Source organism: Crocodylus siamensis, chromosome 1 (assembly GCF_052110815.1).
Source record: "Crocodylus siamensis isolate JL-2025a chromosome 1, ASM5211081v1, whole genome shotgun sequence".
In the NCBI taxonomy this organism is placed as follows: domain Eukaryota; kingdom Metazoa; phylum Chordata; order Crocodylia; family Crocodylidae; genus Crocodylus; species Crocodylus siamensis.
The window spans coordinates 249,518,353-249,536,651 of record NC_143395.1 but is presented as its reverse complement, the minus strand read 5'-3'; the positions used below and the strand labels follow the sequence as shown (position 1 = coordinate 249,536,651).

At 40.3% G+C, this 18,299-nt stretch overlaps 1 protein-coding gene across 1 annotated transcript in view; it reads right to left on the bottom strand.

Annotated features, from left to right (window-relative positions):
- The window catches only part of NCAM2 (neural cell adhesion molecule 2), a 535,968-nt gene that overhangs the window by 238,132 nt on the left and 279,537 nt on the right, over positions 1-18,299 (bottom strand). The window contains exon 5 of the mRNA XM_090060216.1: positions 5,561-5,698. Coding sequence (XP_089916342.1) covers positions 5,561-5,698 — 138 coding nt within the window. The remainder of the gene's footprint in view (positions 1-5,560; positions 5,699-18,299) is intronic.

The following is an 18,299-nucleotide window of genomic DNA, read 5'->3' as shown; positions in this document are numbered from 1 at the left end:
AAAGCTAGAGAATGTGTCTCTACCCCAGGAGAAAGGGTATTCATTTGGGAAGTATGAGATATTGGTTCAAACCATTGCTCTGGGTAAAAGGTAGACTTAGTTTAACCAAGATATCTTACCTCCCAAATGAGTGTCCTATCCCCTGACATAAAGGCTGCAAGCACTGCCTTCATGAATTGTGCCTACCTCTGTTATTTCATACCATTTTATTTTCTGTTCCAGTTTTCAGTGAAGTGCTTATAAATGTAAACACAAACTGCCTGTACTGATACTATGCACATATCTCAGAAAAGCACTTATCTGCCTCTGTAATATCAACCCCTGTTATGTAACAGGGGAAGACTACCAATTTGGCAGGCAATGCATTCACTCTAAGAAAGGGGAATAGAACCATATGGGCAGATCTTAGTCCCTTTCCATATTAATATTTAAAGACACTTCACCACAATCCTTCAACTCCACCTCAAAGCCCATTTCTTCCATGACATTTACTAATATACTAGAGAGCTGGAGCACGTAGCAGTTCTCCTTCAAAGACAACAGCAAAAACCAGCAAAATTATGCATGTAAAAAGTATACGCAAAAATACATTAGTATTGTTGTTGTGTTGTTACCCAGTACTTCTGCCCTACACATATTTCTTTGTTTCTGTCTAGTCATATTTGATCTCAATCTTACAGGGAAGACTCTTTTGGGTAGAACTGGTTCTTGATAATGTTAATTCAAAACTTAACAAAACTCAAGCCAGTGGTTTTCAAACAATGGTAGCATAGATATATGGGAGGCTGAGGGGAGCCTCTTCAGAACCCTCTCCTAATGAATATTCCAGGCAATGAAGGGTCCAAATCTCTGACAAAGGAAGCAACAGAATTGTCTTAGCATAGTGCTGTGAGCAGGATAATTAGCTCCACTGGGAAGCTAATAATACCAGGCATAGTACTCTGCAAATGTGGCTATACTGCTTCTATTACAGAGATAGCATTTACAGAGCTAGCTACAGGATGTCTACATTAGACTGTGAGAAACCTATATACGGTGTTGGGTAAGATTGGCTGTTAGTGGTAGGTAATGTTAAAGGATATGGAAGGGGTAGAATATGGGTATAGGCTTGTACAGGGGGACTAGAGTAGGCCTCAGGATCAGAAAGGTTGAGGTGCTACTTGAAATACTTCAAGTAATTTGAATACTTCTTTGTAAATAAGTAAAGAAACAGAGGTTATCATCCATGCACTTTCTATTCCTTCCCTGCAAATGTAAAACCCTTGCATAGGTCCTTTCTAATGTTTATTTTATGGAAGGAGGACCTGCTAGGCTGCAGATGTGTGGAGACTGTAGTGGTCCTTAGAAAAACTGTTATTTCTGTCTTGAACCAGATATGTAATTTTTGTTTTTCATTCTAGGTCACTGCAATTTGTTTCCTTTTTTAAACATTAAAGGCCTTCTGGGGACAGATATAATATATTTGACTTCATCCTAAAGAAGCCAGTTATCCCAATAAATCAAGTAGGAGGTAGACCTTAATGAATATCATTCTACAAAGTAAAATGGTTTTAACGTTGTTTAGCTGGTAACTCTTATATTCTGGTTCTCAAAATTGTAGTCTAGAAATATTACAGTCTTATAGGAATTGAACCATCCATACTCACTAATACAAGGCTTTAATTTAGTCACAGTTCTTATCTGACACTTCACTTTGCTACACTATATAAAATAAAAGTGGAAGTAAAAAGACATCCCTTCATAAAGAAGGCATAAATCTAGTATTTATGTCTTCAGTTACCTGTCTTGGCAAAGCACGTTCTAATATCCCCAATAAAATATGCATACAATGTTTGGTTTATTTCTCTGTCCAACTTCTGCATTATTAGCATTCGTTTCCTTACTTTATGAAGTACTACAGGGTAAATGATTATTCAAGCCATACATACAAAAATGCGCATACATGCACATGCACACACACACACACACACACACTCATTTATAATATAAATATAACAATCCCCTTTTACATATAAATTATGTAGGAGTTTACATGTCTGCATGATAAAAATAATCCTATAATGTTTTATAGTCCTATAATGTTTATATATAATTGAGAGAGAAAGCAGGCACGTGTGGGTCTCAAGAGACAATAGCCGCCTTAAACATAGCCTTCCATCTCTTGCTAGCCTGTGCAATTTCCTTCACCTTCTTGCATCTTTGCCTACCCCTTCCAGATCACTTTTTATGTCATCTGCCCATTTTTGCCTTTGTCTACCTCTCCACCTCACCTTCCAAAATCTACCTCTCACACTCACTCTGAAGGTATTCTCACTTTAATACAGTGGAGGAGCTTGCATGTCTCTGTAACCCTGAGAGAGATGTCAGCAGCAGCATGACACAGCTATCAGCAGGGTAGAAAGGTAGAGACCAAATTAAAAAGAATACACTGGTTCTCCAGGTGAGGTATGGGCATGAGTCCAACAACCTCATTTTGTGGAAAAAAAGTTACAAAATCAAACCTAATGCACTGGATAAATATGAAATATGGAACTTGGAATATTACAAATCTGTATAGGTTGTGGAGTTTTAGTGTGTCTATTAGCAGAGATGAAACAGTACAAAATGAACACTGTTACTAGAAATAAAATATATCACTCTAATTTCAATTCTACACACCCACACAAAGAGCAGAGAAAATAAACTTTACTATTTAGATAAATATTGTCAATTATGTTATAGGACAGGGGTTATCAACTAAGGGTATGCATACCCCTGGGGGTACTTGGGAAGGCCCTATGAGGTATGGGCAGGCAGGGACAGAGAGCCGCCACTCACGATCCTGCACTGCCATCTCCCAGGAGCAGGGCCTGGGGGGGACAAGGGCAGGGCCAGATGTGGGGGGGAGGAAAGCTTGCACCCACCACCCCACACACCTACCACCCCACACTGCATCTGGTCAAGTGCTACCCACCCCACTCTGCTCCACATCTGATCGTGCACCACTCCCCTCCCGACCCCCATTTCCAGCCACCAGAGGTACACATATTAAAAAAGGTTGAAAACCCATGTTGTAGGAAATGCATCTGCCCAATAAATAGGTGCAGTTCAAGACCAAAATACACACAAAGAAATAGGGAGGGAATCTGCCTTTTGAAACACCAAAGTAAAAGGAAACTGCATGCTACTCTTTCATGTGAAATGCAGAACATGCTTTCACTTATCATCCCTCCCCCTCTCTTTACCATCAAAAACAATATAAAGCTTACTTGTTTAAAATGTCTTAATTCTCAGATATTGAATTTAAGGAATATTATTGTGCCAAATAATATTTACTCATCCCTAGCTCACATTTCAAACTATTATTCATATATCTAAGGGTTTGCTATATCAGGCCATTCAATAACAAGTTATAGCCATAATCCCAGATACTAAGGGTGGCACTCTATTCTTTTCTGGATGCCTAGATAACCATATTTTGTCATCTACTTCAGGGCTGTCCCATTTTGGAGTGGCTAGGAGCTGCATGCCCTATACACACACACACACATACTGCATAGGCCACAAACTCCTACAGTGAATGCTACTTATGTACAGATTGGCCTTCTATTTTTGGATGTACATGCATAAGACTAAAGACTAATTGCCTCAGAACAGACTGTCAACTTGGGCAAAAATGGCATTTTTGGGACTTAGATGACTATAAAGATGAGAAAATCTGGTTGTTGAGGCATCCAGAAAAAAAAAAAACCCTTATAAGACAGACATTGGGTTTTTTTTCCATTTACATGCTTAAATGGCATTTATGTAGCTAAGCAAATGCAGTTTTTTGCAACTTAACACAGTTGAGATTCAGCATAGGTGTACTCATCCTGAACTTCTTTACTAAGCTTGCACATTAGACTGCACTGTGGCCATGTAGCTGGTTTGCATGTGCATGCACATGTGTGCACATGTGTGTGCATGCACAAGTGTCCACAAAAACAGAATCACCCAAGTAAAAACACATGGCAAATCCTGAAAATTCTCCTAGAGGAAAACTAGATGTTTAACAGAAAAGAAGGACCCCATATACTTATTAACTCAACAGTTCTTAGGATTGAAGACCTGTTTTCTAGGTACCTATCACCCAGAAGGGCTTTGAACTTAGGTCACCTGATTCCTAAACATGACATACTACGCACCAAGCCATAGGATAGGTATTTCCCAGTGCACCCAAGCAGAAAGTAAACATCTTGTATTTAAGATGTCCCACTAGAGCAAAGAGAGGGAGATAAATGGGGAGGAGGGCAATCCAGATGGAAGGCAAGTCAGTGAGATGGATTCTGTCCTGGATGGGAGAAGCCCTGGGCTCTAGGGCCCAATCCCAATGGTGTTTATTCATTTTATCCAATGAATATAAAATACAAGATGCAGTAGCCATCTTCAAATGGAAGGGCTAGAGCAGCTCTAGATAATATCTAGCCTGTGTCCTAATGGTTAGAGCACCCTGCTGGGAAGCAGGACACAGGTTCAACAACATTTTAGGTGAGTCATTCCCTAGACAAGGGACAAACACTAGGCTGTTGGTTTAAAAAGTGTGACAGTCACTCGCCTCCACTTCATTCTGGACACACAACTATGTAGAGCACTCCAATTCTGCAACAGGTAGAAACAGAATCTCAAACAGTACAAAAATGCCAAAAACTACAATTACGTGATTATATATAGTGTTCACATGCTTATGGCTATATAAGCATGTGAACACTACTTAGGATTTAGCCTTAAGGAGCTGGAGACAAAGAAATACCTAAGTTAGATAAAGCATGCAAATGGACAGCATCTTTGCTGGCCACCATGGGAAGAGAAACATATTCACTTATGTTTTACTGTGCTGACACTAACTTTAGCATTGAGGTCAAGCTACAAATTCAATTTTATGTTCACAATTTCATATTACTTGTTCTAGGGTATATAATAAATTGGTAAAAATTATAATGACTTAAAATAGTGGCAACGTTCAATAAAACATTCAGTTAATTTAGCCATACTACTATATAAAAATTATATTAATAGTTCTTAAGAGGATTTTAAATAAGGGCAATTCATAAAACAGCTCTGGTTTAGTGAAGCTGGATAACTGCATTAATTAAATAAAATGAAGTGTTTTACAACAACACATGGCCAAGTACTAAAAGATATATAGTAAAGTAAAATACTGCATGTTAAAAATTGGACTTTGGTCTTAGAATAGTTGCTTTCCTCCTATAAAGGTTTAATAAAAACAAACAAACCAGACCCCCTCCTTTTTCACAACATACTTGAAATTGTGTGAGGAGATGGGATCTATTCATACATCAGTCTTTTTCCATGATGCCATTTCCATTCATGTATGACATATGTATGTAAAGCTTACATTTAATATAATATAACCCAATGGAAAATTTGTAAACAGTATGTTGATTAACAAACAATAATATAACAGTTAATTATTACAATGTGTGGCAGAATCAAGATTTCTTATAAGCTGATAAACTATGCATTACAATAAATAGAGCAGGAACTCAATTCGACCTCAGAAATGCCACATTTTATTTCTTACCATTCACAATGACAATGATATCCCGAAAGTCGATTTCTCCTCTAGCTTCCACTCTTCCTTCACATCTATATATTCCTTCATCACTTTTATTGATGTTAAGAATCTGGAGATTATTGTTTGCTAACATAGCAAATCGATCTAGAAAGTCATGTAAGGGATAAAGTGATATTAGTAAATAAAGGCAGTGATGGGATTACTAATTTGTTTTACATTATCAGAGTGCTATTCAACAAAACCCTTTTCAATTTAAAAGTAAAGTTGAATCTTAGAAGTTCAGTTATTCAACCCTTAAATGCACTGCTCTATGTTTTGTTATACTATAGTTAGGATTTTCCTTTGATATAAACTGGAAATTGAGCAATCCTTCTGCATGTTGTTGCTCCAGAACATCCACTCCAGTGTTGACAGAAATACAATATACATATATTCATAGGTATAGGTTGTAGCCGTGTTTGTCTAAGGACGTAGGTAGATAAGGTTCTTTGGGTAAACCTTGTCTGCCAATATACATATAATACATTCAAGCAAAATAAATGCTCTGTGTATGCATGCTATATGAATCGCATACATCTTCCCTCATACATTAGTCAGTATTTTTCAAGGACAAATAACCTAATCATTTTAAATTTGAAAAGCAAGAGTAATGGGTGGATTCCTAATACTATCAACATAGGTATCAAATTAAGTTCACCATGCCTAGGATTTTATCCAATGTGATTAAAAACAAAATTTAAATGCAAATCTAAAATTCAGCAACTCATGCTTCTTGAGAACATTTCATAGACAGTCTTCATTTCAAAGTATATTCATTCATGTACGGTACAAGAAAACAGGATCATGGCCATACTGTATATGTTTTATAAAGGATCCTACATGGTCCTTTTTTCAAAAAAATATGTATATATTTAAAAAAAATAAAATATCATCAGACTATACAATGAAGAAGATCATCCTTTCTATCCTAGTCAGTGTTCCATCCAAAGATATTAAATACAATACAGCACAAACACAAGTCACATGTGTAACCTCAGGCTTGACACATCCCTGAACTTACGACTGCAGGAGGTTACTGGGAAAGTATGCAGTAGATAGAATATTCTACACATTCCCGGTTTCTTTTACCCTACCTTTGAAGTTGCTTATTTTAAAAACTCTTGCTTTGTTGGAGCCCAAATTTGATCTGACAACTATGACCATTCTTACATTTACCAACATTTTATTCCTGTTTCTATATAAACATTCAGTTTCAGCCAAAACTTAGATGTGTGTGTCTGTGGGTACACACACGTGTGCACTCATGCAGGCACCGCATTTTTTGGCACACAATTAGGTGGCAAAAATTGGGGTGTGCCTTAAATGTAAGAAATATGAATCCCCGAGTATCCAGAAATTTGGCACTGGGCTAGCAGTGGCAGCATTAATTGCCAGAGCTCTGGGAGTTACAGTGACCAGTGCTCTATCTACTCTTCTGCTACCAAATTTATGGACCATAAGGAGCACCCCCTCCCCCCACTCCCCTGCTGGCTGATATGAGCTGATATGCCGGGTTGGTCTGTGGTTCCCATAGATGGGTCTATGATTTTTGAAAAGAGGGGGTGCAGATGGTGTGGTGCATCATCACATATAAAACAAAACACGTTTTTCTCAGAAGCTTCACTAATAATTGGGGGCCTAGAGTTACATGGTTATATTATTCAATTTAATATTGAAGCAAGAATAAATAAATAAATATTTATTTATTTATTTATTGGAATGCACATTAATTTGTAATACCAAATTTTATATATTAAACCACAACAAACTAGGCAAAATAATCAAAATATATTGTTTCTTTAGTGCTGGAGTCATTATAGTTAAATATATGTCTCTTTTTCAGATTTATAAAACAAAATCAAACCTTGTGGATCATCTGGACAATGCCTCCAATGCTTCATTAAAAGTGGTTTCCATACCTGCACTCATGTTCACCTGAGTTAATATTTCCACACCTATGCTAATATTATTAGCTAGAGGTTAAAAAAAACAACAACATCCGCAGGGTTGTGAAATGGAAGGTACGTTACTAGGAGCAGCTAACAGCAGCATTGCAGGAGTAAAGGTAGCTGAAGTAGTGCAATCATTAAAGACCATTTAAAAGCAAAAAGTGCTGTTAACACCTTAGAACCAAAGGTTTAGAAGGAATCAAGCAAATTTTAATGATTCAATCAGTTAATTGATTCCATCACTGCTGCCTACACAGAAGTGCTGCTGGCAGTGCTAGGAGGTGCACCAGTGGATACCCTTGCATCCATCCACCATGGGTCCCATCAGTGGGTCCCATCTGACATGCTAGGCTGGCAGATGGCTCACAAGCAGACTTCATTTCCTACTTGCTGCTTCCTTTACCAGGAAGATTTTTTTTTCCTTCAAGCTTCCTACAAAAATAAAGTATGTCTAATATGGAGAGCATGCTGTATGTGAGAAAACATGGGGGTATGTGTCTTCCCAGCCCCATTAGATCACAGATACTACTGCTTCTTGTCAAATGTTTAACTATGAGCTTAACAGTTCAAGGTGCCAAGCATATGGCTCCAATCTAGCTAAACATTTAAGTACATACTCAAAGTGTTCAAGTTCTGTTGATTTCCACAGTGTAAGTGCATTGCAAAATCAAGGCCTAACTATATGCTTAAGTGCTGTGTTGGATATGTGTAGACTTACTTAAGACACTGCAGGAATAAGTTGTAGCTGAAGATAATTTTTACTTCATTTCTTTCTAAATTAGCCTTTGTCAAACCATGCCTGTTGAGTCATACACTTCTCCTCAGGTGATTATATATGACTTCTGTGGTTTCTGCAAATTTGTGATTCAAATCATTAAAGCTTAAGGATATAAAGAGGCATGTAGTTAAGGATTTCTCTCAATAATTGCTGAATTGGGATCCAATGGAGCAAAGTGCTCCAGTTACTTTGCGTGGATCTAAACGCAGGGAGAATCAGACATTGAGATATAACTGCTGATAATCAATCAACAGGATTCACAGAACCCTGTAGAATAGATCTAGCGACAAAGTAAAACATTAATACAGATAGGAATAAAACTGAATTTATCTAAAGCAACAATATAAAATCCTACAGATTTTATCGCCAGTAGGGGGAAATAAACAAGGATCTACAGAAAATATTCCATGCAACTTAGGGAATTTGATAGAGATTCTTCTCCCTAAAATGAAATTGGATAAAAATCGACAAAGATGCTCACATAGTAGAAATACAGGGTTGTCAACTGTCAGTAAACTTACCAACTGTCAGTAAAATCAGGCTAAAATAGATGGTGTTAAAGTCTGTAAAACCAACCAACCAAACAAAAGAACTTTATCCATCCATAAAAACACTAAGCAGACTCCCCTTAATAGAAGACAGAGAACAGGAGCACCACGTGGTGTCCAACAAGGAGGACAGCACCCTGTAATGGCTATTCAATCAACCATGTGCTTATGCTGTTGCATTCCAGGTTGCCTGTAATAGTGCAGCTAGGCTTCTTTGGGGGAGGGGTCTGTGCTGGGATCTGGGGAACGGCTAGGAGTTAAGCTAGAAGGGCAGCATAGCCCAGTCAGGACCATAAGAATATAGAGAGGGAGTCCGTCAAGCATTACTATTGTCAAGCAGTGTTGGCAACCAAAGAAATTTTTTTTTTACTGATTTTTTTTTTAAACTATAGTTGATATTAAATGCTTATTTGAAACCAGCCTTTATAAGTGAGGCTCAACATCAGGGCAGGGCCTGACAGAATAAAATTATGTCTATATTATGTAAAAGCATGCAATGGTAAAAAGTTTGGGTGTCAGTATAAGCTTGGAGATGGTCAGTAAAAAAAAAAATCTTGAATAGGTAACTTTACATGTTACCCATAGCTTTACTCATCCCTCTAATAAGAATTCCTCTCCACATACTACTTTTCCCCAAATAGCTAACATTACTCTCAATAAATCTTATATACAGATAATTCATACTGAAATGGGAAGCAAAAATCAGATAGATGTGCAAAGTAGCTATCACACAACAAAAAGCTGGAGCCAGCTATAAAGTTAGACCTAAAAAGGTACACCAACTTTATAGCTGTTTGCTATAGAGCTTTAATTTGCACGTGTAGCAGGGTCTTCCCTGCAGTTGGGAGCTTTATTAGCTGACAAGCTCTCAGCTGCACAGGTGAACCTTGCCCAATGTGAAAACCCTGAACCCTAAGGAGACAGCTGTTGTGATCTCCAAGGCCGTGAAACTCCCACCATCCATGGGGTTCTAGGTCTGCCTCCTGTCCCACAGGAGGGACCAAGAGTAGTGCAAATCATGAGGCTCTTGGCCCTGGATACATGGTTCAGCCAGGGCTGGGTGCCCTGTCAGCTGCAAAGCCCTCAGCCCCATGTATGTATGAGATGCATCCAGGAGCCCCATCTGTTGCAGGGTCTGTTGGCTCTAGCTTATGCATGGCCCTTTCAGCTGGGAGCCCCCTCCAAGGGAGTTCCTAGCTGTGGGAGCCTGCTTCTTTCCAGTGCACCAGGAATATGATACAATTGGATTCAATGTACAATTTTATAATTGTATGCATGTGAAGCATGGCAGGAGGTGGAATTGTATGGAGCATGCATTGGATCCAATCACACCTTTACCTGCAGATGCAGAGGGAGGCTTAAAGATCTTTTGACCTTTTAGAGCTGGATAGTGAATATATTTATTAGCCTTTGGCCCAGATCCTCCTGGATGTCTGAAGTATAAACATATCGCACCATGATCAAGTCATAGAAAAAAGTTAACAAACAAGGTTGACTGGATCTTCTTCTGCTAGTTACTTTCAGTAACTTAGTTGTAAAGCTTTGATGATGACATGTTATAAGCATGCTGAATTGCTCTGAGTCAGAATACAGGGGGGTCATGGGGAAAAGGACTTAATGGTAAGGGTCTACTACAGACCTCCCAACCAAGGGGAAGAGCTGGACTGTGAATTCTCAGGTCAGCTTGTGGAGGCACTTAAGGCAAGGGATGTAGTTGTCATGGGTCATGTATAAATTACCCGGACATCTGCTGAGAGGAGCAGTCAGCCAGGTAAGAACGCTCACAAAGGTTCCTTGCCAAGATACAGGACTTCCATTTAACCCAGGAGGTGAACAGTCCCACTAGGAGAAATGCCTTGCTGAATCTGGTCCTGGCCACAGGCAACAACCTGGTGAGGGGACTTGACCACCTGGGTGACAGTGATCATCACCTGCTGGAATTCACCATCCAGCACAGGGTGTAAAGGGCCTGAAGGAAAGCAGTAGTCCTTGACTTGAAGAGGGTCAACTTCAATGAGTTGAGGAGATCGGTAGGATTGGCACTGGGGTCCTGGAGAGTAGGAGAACTGGGTGCCCAAGATGAGTGGTCATCCCTTAAGGAGAAGATACTAAGAGCCCAAAGGGTGACAGTCCCAATGAGAAGCAAAGAGGGCAAGAGTGCTCAAAAGCCCCCCTAGCTTGCCAAGGGCATTCGGGAATGCCTGAATGCCAAAAAGGAGATGTACACCCAGTGGAAGGTAGGGGCTATCACCAAAGAGGGGCATACCTCCATCGCTCAGGTCTGTAGGGGGGCTGTTAGGAAAGCTAAGGCAGCTATGGAACTAGGGCTAGCATCAAGGATCAAGGACAACAAAAAGTCCTTTTTTAAATGCATAGGGAGTATTAAGAAGGCACGGGGTAATGTGGGGCCCCTGCAGGATACGCTAGGCAATCTGGTTGTTGCACCAGAGGGAAAAGCAGACCTTTTTTAACATTTTCTTTGCATCCATTTTTTGTGCAGTGACCGGGACTCCCCCACCAAGATTCAGGAGAGAATCTGCCAGGCCTCGGGTCAGGGAGGACTGAGTTAGAGAACTTCTGGGGGGGCTGGACATGTTCAAAGCAGCAAGTCCAGATGCTCTCCACCCCAAGGTGTTGAGGGAAATGGCAGGGGGTATCGTGGGGCCCCTGACATAATTTTATGAGCACTCGTAGTGCTCTGGCCAGGTGCTGGATGACTGGAAGAGGGCCAATGTGGTCCCCATCTTCAAAAAAGGGAGGAGGGAGGACCCAGGCAACTATAAGCCCATTAGTCTTACTTTAATCCTGGGCAAGCTCTTTGAGTAGATTACCAACGAGCACATCTGTGAAGGGCCAGCACCAGGGATGATGCTCAGGGGCAACCAGTATGGTTGCATTAGGGGCAGGTCCTGTTAAACCAACCTGATTGCCTTTTACAATCAGGTCACAAAATCATTGGATGCAGGTGTTACGGTAGATTTAGTCTTCCTGGACTTCAGGAAGGCCTTTGACACTGTCTCCCACCCGATTCTCATTAAAAAAGCTAGGCAACTGCGGCACTGATGTCTACACAGTCAGATGGATAGCAAATTGGCTGAGGGGCCACACTCAGGGAGTGGTGGTGGATGGGTCATATTCAACCTGGAGGGCCCAGGGCTTGGTTCTTGGCCCCACACTGTTCAATTTCTTTATTAGTGACTTGGACGAGGGGGTAAAAAGCACCCTGTATAAATTTGTGGACGACACCAAGATTTGGGGTGAGATGGGCACGTTAGAAGGGAGGGACAGGATACAGCTGGACCTGGACAGGTTACAGGGATGGGCAAATGAGAATAGGATGGGATTCAATACTGACAAGTGCAGGGTGCTGCACTTGGGCAATAAGAACCAGAAGCATACCTATAGGCTGGGGAGCTCTCTTCTTGAAAGCACAGTGGCAGAAAGAGATCTTGGAGTCATTATTGATTCCAAGATGAACATGGGCAATCAATGCGAGGACACGGTCTGTAGGGCTAACCACACCTTGTCATGTATTCACAGATGCATCACAAGCAGAGACAATGAAGTGATCCTCCCCCTCTATGCGACACTGGCCAGGTCGCAGTTGGAGTAATGCATCCAGTTCTGGGCGCCGCACTTCAGGAGGGATCTGGACAACACTGAGAGGGTCCAAAGGAGGGCCACTCGCATGATCTGGGGACAGCAGGGCAGACCCTATGAGGAGGGGCTATGGGACCTCAACCTGCTGAGCCTTCACAAAAGAAGGTTGAGAGGGGACCTGGTGGTCATCTATAAACTTACTAGGGGGGAACCACTGGGGAATGGGAGAGGCCTTGTTCCCCCAAGTGCCTCCTGGAGTAAGAAGGAATAATGGCCATAAGTTGAGAGTAGGTTCACACTAGACATTAGAAAGCACTACTTCACAGTCAGGGAGGCTAGGATCTACAACCAACTTCCAAGGGAAGTAGTGCTGGCTCCTACCTTGGGATCTTTGAGAGGAAATTTGACGATTACCGAGCTGGGGTCATTTTTCTCTCCTGCCCAGGACAGAGAGTCAGACTAGAAGATCTGCAAGGTCCTACACTACATCTATGAATCTACAGGAAGAATCACATTTTTCAGGGACTTAATCACTGTCCAATAGGATGATGTAGCCAACTAAGGCCACTCAGGCTAATATGTTAATTAGGTCGATGCCCTTAAACTGTTATTAGAGAATTAGTTTTTTGGGTTTTTTTATTGTCGCTACTTCCCACAAACCATTGTCTGCCTAAGGCATTTTGTGGAGTGAAACTCGCTACATAATCCAGAACTCCAAATTAAAAATGGAAAAAAAAATAAAAATGGTTTTGTCTAGTAAAATCTTAAAGGTACATTCATGCTTTCAAATACTTTCACTGATTATGTGTAGGTTGTTAGAGTCATGCTTGAGCATCAATGCCATAACAGATATCAACACATGCAAATTACATTCTCTTTTTTCTCCATAAAATAAGACAATCAAACAACAACAATATTAATGATTATTATCATTATTATCATTATTATAAGAGTAACAATAGTAATAATAATAATGATGTTTTAGATGCCTGCAAAACACCATAAAAATTCTATACTGGAGAAAATGTGTACAACAGCAGATGATTTTTTTTTCTCTAAATAAGGCTCCCTATACCTGTGTTCCAGGGTGGCAGGGTGGCAGTGGTCAGTCTAATTAAAATGACTCACCATCATGTGTATTATGCCCTTGCACACTTCAAAAAGGTTACAGAATGTTATATCTAAAGCTCATTTGATGAGTTTTAGATAGGCACCCTAAAACTGTACATCAGATGAATAAACTTCATAATTCACACTTTCTACAATCATAGCTGACAGATTTATACAAGGGATATACATTACATGCAGGAAAGAAGAGTAGGATAGGAAGTGCACTGAAATATATGGCTATCTTGAGAAATCATCACTCTCTACCTAATCCATTGGTACAATTGTGTATTGGTACAATATTCAGGAAATCACTGCATATGTTATAAATTATGCCACTAAATATGTAAAGTAATTGTTTCTACCCAGCAGGAGGCACTTATGTGCAGCCAGACTAAGAGTATGGGCACATGAATAAATTATCACGAGGGAAAACATAGTGGAATTTACACATCTGCTACTCCATGGCAACTGATTGCATAGGCACTTTTATTACACCGTAAATGAAAGCTAAGCAAGGTGGCTCTACTCTTTCTTATTGATATGTAAGCTACATCAGATAGCATTTGTTTAAATCATTGGGTAGAAACATGCACATGGGCAATTACTGCCATTTACTTTACGGTAACTCATTTGTCTGTCCATGGTCAAAGTCAGCAAACTCACGGTTCACAGTCAGTTACTAAAAAAAGGGATGTGATTCAGATATGCCACAAAAATGCATAGGGCGAAGTCTAGAGCAGCAGACTTCTCTCATAGGTAACAGCTTATCCTAGCAATATATCACAATATATACATAGGTCTAACAAGGAAGTAATGAAATGTACGTTCCACACTGACAGATAATGTACTGCCTCATCGGTATAGCAACATATAAATTAAATTTGCACAAGAAAGAGAATCACAATCAATGGATGAGAACAGTGAAGAATAAGACACTGAACACCATAAGCTTTACTATGGCCTAGGTCATAAAAGTAGGATCCCATAGCTAATCAGTAGATTTAAAAAAACAAACAAACTAGAAACAGATGAATCCTAAGACTTCCATAACCTACAGTACTGATGTAGACAAAACAATGAGCAAGGTCAAGACTAGCCCCGCCCCCCCAGTTTCTTATCATAGGAAAGGCCTAAAACAACATCCATAGGTTCCATGGATGCAGTAGTTTTCCACCAAAAGGTTGAACGTTTCCCTTGTGCAACAAGCTAAAAGAGGCCCTATGTACTCTGAATCTCAATTGTAAGAGTTTATGTTGATGAATTTCACCCAAAGGGCATGGACAGACATTGTTGTTCTTCCCAAAGGTACACAGTTCCAGTTAGAAAGACATAAACTATTAATTTGGACCAGAAATACTTAAAATCATCCTTAGATTTTGTTTGTCATTAAGTTTATTTTTAAAGTAGCAGGGTTCCCACTGTTGTGATTTATAGCTGTATCTATATCTATCTATATCAGTAGAAGCTTTCTGAGACACCAACTCTCTTTTGTCTAGATATTGGTTCATCATAGACTGTTTACAGTTTATTATGATTTGGAGCTTGGATTGCTGAGATAGGAGCAACATGGCACAAATCCCATGTTGTTCCTTAGGTGGCCTTAATTGCCTGGGCATTTCTAATATGATCAAGAGTATCAGACCAGTTCATCATAAATCTGTTTCATTTAGTCTCTCATTCTATGAGAGGCTGTAGTTCAAATGATCTCTTTGATCATAAAATACAATCATCACCTTTCTTGAAATGTCAAAGGTGGAGCGCTAGGCAGTGGCTTAATATATATTTTTGCCTTCTGTAACGACATCACTTGTTGGGAAAATGTCTTTGTATTTTACTTCTTGATTCCACTCTTATACCTAGATATTTTCCCTGCAATCTTGTCTTGTGGTACCAGAATTAGTTTCTGTGGAGTATGACCCTAGGTAAGGTTTGTATGCATCTTTTATAATCTCCAAATTATTGGATACTGTCTTGTATTTTATATTTTAGCTCCTATATTGAATATAGCTTTTTTTTAAGACCATCTCCCAGAAATAGGAGTTTTATAGTGGCAGCATGACACAAGACTAGTCTCAATTCTGTATTTTTAAAAATGAAATTCTATGTGACAGGTTATATAAAGGCACATAAGCCAAATTTATACCAAAAAAAAAAAATCACTCCTTTTAAACTGAATCAGGAAGGGTTTGTAAGCTTGAATTCAGAGAGTTCGCCAGACTGTTAAAGTAGTATTAAAAATATCTGGATCTTATACTGAAAATAGGAGAAACAAACAAGCAACAAACACATACACAGCATTCAATACCTTTTTCCTCTCACAACAGGAAAAACGTACTACAGAGCACTGTCGTACACAACAACAGGCATGAAGGATTTTGGGGGAGGTGAGGGAGAAGTGTTGGAGTGGGAAGCTGTTGTTACTCTTACCTGCTCCAGATACTCAGATCTCAAGCGCTCACAGTATGGTCTCCCTACCCTTGGTTACTGCTCCCTGAGGACCACCAATGTGGAGCCCCCTCTAAATTTGTGCCGAGAACTGGTGCCCCAGTCATCCACCATTAGTTATGCTACTGCCCCAATCTTGAATTTAGTTAGTCTGTGATGTGCTGTGACACAGTTGAAGAAAATACCTATCCCCAGTGTTTCTGAACCACATCTCCAGCAAGTGGCTCTCAGGTCTATGAAAACTGTATGTCTGCTATATGTACACAATTTGATCACTGGATTAACGAAAACAACAACACATTTACATTACTTTTTGGCAGCTAGTACTCCCATGGCTGACTCCAGTTCCTCAGTCACATTCACACCGATTTAAACGGGTACTAGTTTAATTCCCTGTGTATTCTTGCTGTGCACATTTAAAAAAAAAAAAACAAAACTAAGGGCATACAGTTGATGTAAAGAAGAAATTAATAATTAAAAATAGTTCAGGCCATCATCATCTCTAGCACCATGGTTATGACTCTCATGAAATATGTCACGGGATGGGGTCTGCAAGAATGGCCGTAATCTCCTAAGGCTCTTGAGTGTGCCAATTCAGGCTGATGGGCACCCACTTTTCTTTCCTGCCATGTCTTGATGAAAATGTAATATAGGGAGGCTGCCTTCATATCTTGTCAGACACGGTTCTGATGGACTTCTCTGGACTCTGTGGGTCCCCAGATCCCTTGTGGATCCTATTTCAAAATAGATGTTTTGGGACACCATAGTATTATGAACTATATGCATGGCTCCAACCACCCTCTTACCACACCCAAGCCTTGCAGATAGCAGTGACATCGTCCTGCCTAGGCCTTGCTGTGATTTGGCCCCCTTGTCCTCTCTGGGCTCTCTGCAGCCTTGTCTCTGCGCCTCACTGGTGCCGGGGTCCATGCCCCCCCAAATGCTGCACCCTTGCTGGCACCAGGGTCTGTGCCCGCCCAAATGCTGCACCCTTGCTGGCCACACCCAAATGCCGTGCCCTGTCAGGTGCTAGGGTCCTCACACTGTAGTGGGACCCCAGTGAGGCCTCCTTCTTCCCCAAATAGCCTCACCCAAACCACCGGTGTTATAAACAGCAAACAAACATAAACCCCTGGGCTATAACATAATACAGAAGACATGGGCATGCTCTGCCCCTTTAAAAGCATCAAACTTTGTCCCCGGCACTAAGTGGTTAGTAGGCAAGGGTACCTGCAGAGCTCATGGAGCCCCATTAGACCTAGGGACAGCATATCAGGCAGTTGCTGCATCACTGGGCACTTCCTCCCTGGAGGCTCCTTTCCCTCTGACTGCTAGCAGGGAACTGCCCTCCCTAGTTCCAGCTTGGGGTTTATATGGATACAGGGGCCTGCCCCTTCTGGTCAGCTGACCATGTGTAAGTGCAGGCTAATTTGCCCTCTGGTTTTTTGCCCGGGGAATCTGCACCTGGGTTTCTGGCTCTCTCTTTGGGCTCCCTCCCCAGGCAGTTTCTGCTCTTCTAGGAGCAGGGCACCTTAGTGCCCTGCAACACAATGGGATTGTAATTCATGACAACTAAGCTTTGGAGAACATCACAGGTAACTACAGCAGGTCAACTCTTCTTTGAGCTACTGAGCTGCTACTCTATCTTTAAAAAGATAAAGCACCTAGCCAAGAAAGAAAGTGTTTTAGGGAATATTTCTTCCTGAAGTCATGGTTTCCCTGGTCAGTCTTTTTAAATTTTACCAAATTATGTTGCACAGTTCATTCATTCACTTCATGATTGACCAGAATGAATACTGTAAATCTTAGCACTGAAGCACTATCTAGTAATTTGAGTATGATGGAAATATCAAAGAGACTTTAGATTCCTAGTTAACTGTAAACTTCCTTCATATTCTTTATATTTCACTGTGAAGAACTGACCTGTCTAGGAATTAAGTCAGCCTCCTATGCAAAGCAGATATACAATTAATAGGAACTTCCAAGGCTGCCTGGATAATCATAGCTAGTTATGCAGATTCAAACCCTAGACATTTATTCACTATGTAACACATACAGCAGAATTATATTAATTTTGTGATTGGAAAGCTAGAGCAGTAAATGAATCCAACTATTATATAGCTCTCACCAATGCAGGTGCTAAAAATGTTTTAAATGAAAATGACTTACTTGTGCATAATAAAAAAACCCTGCACAATATACAAGGAAATTATCATTTCAATTTCAAATGTCAAATTGTTCTATAGTTTTTAGGTTTCTAGGAACAAAAATGAAGA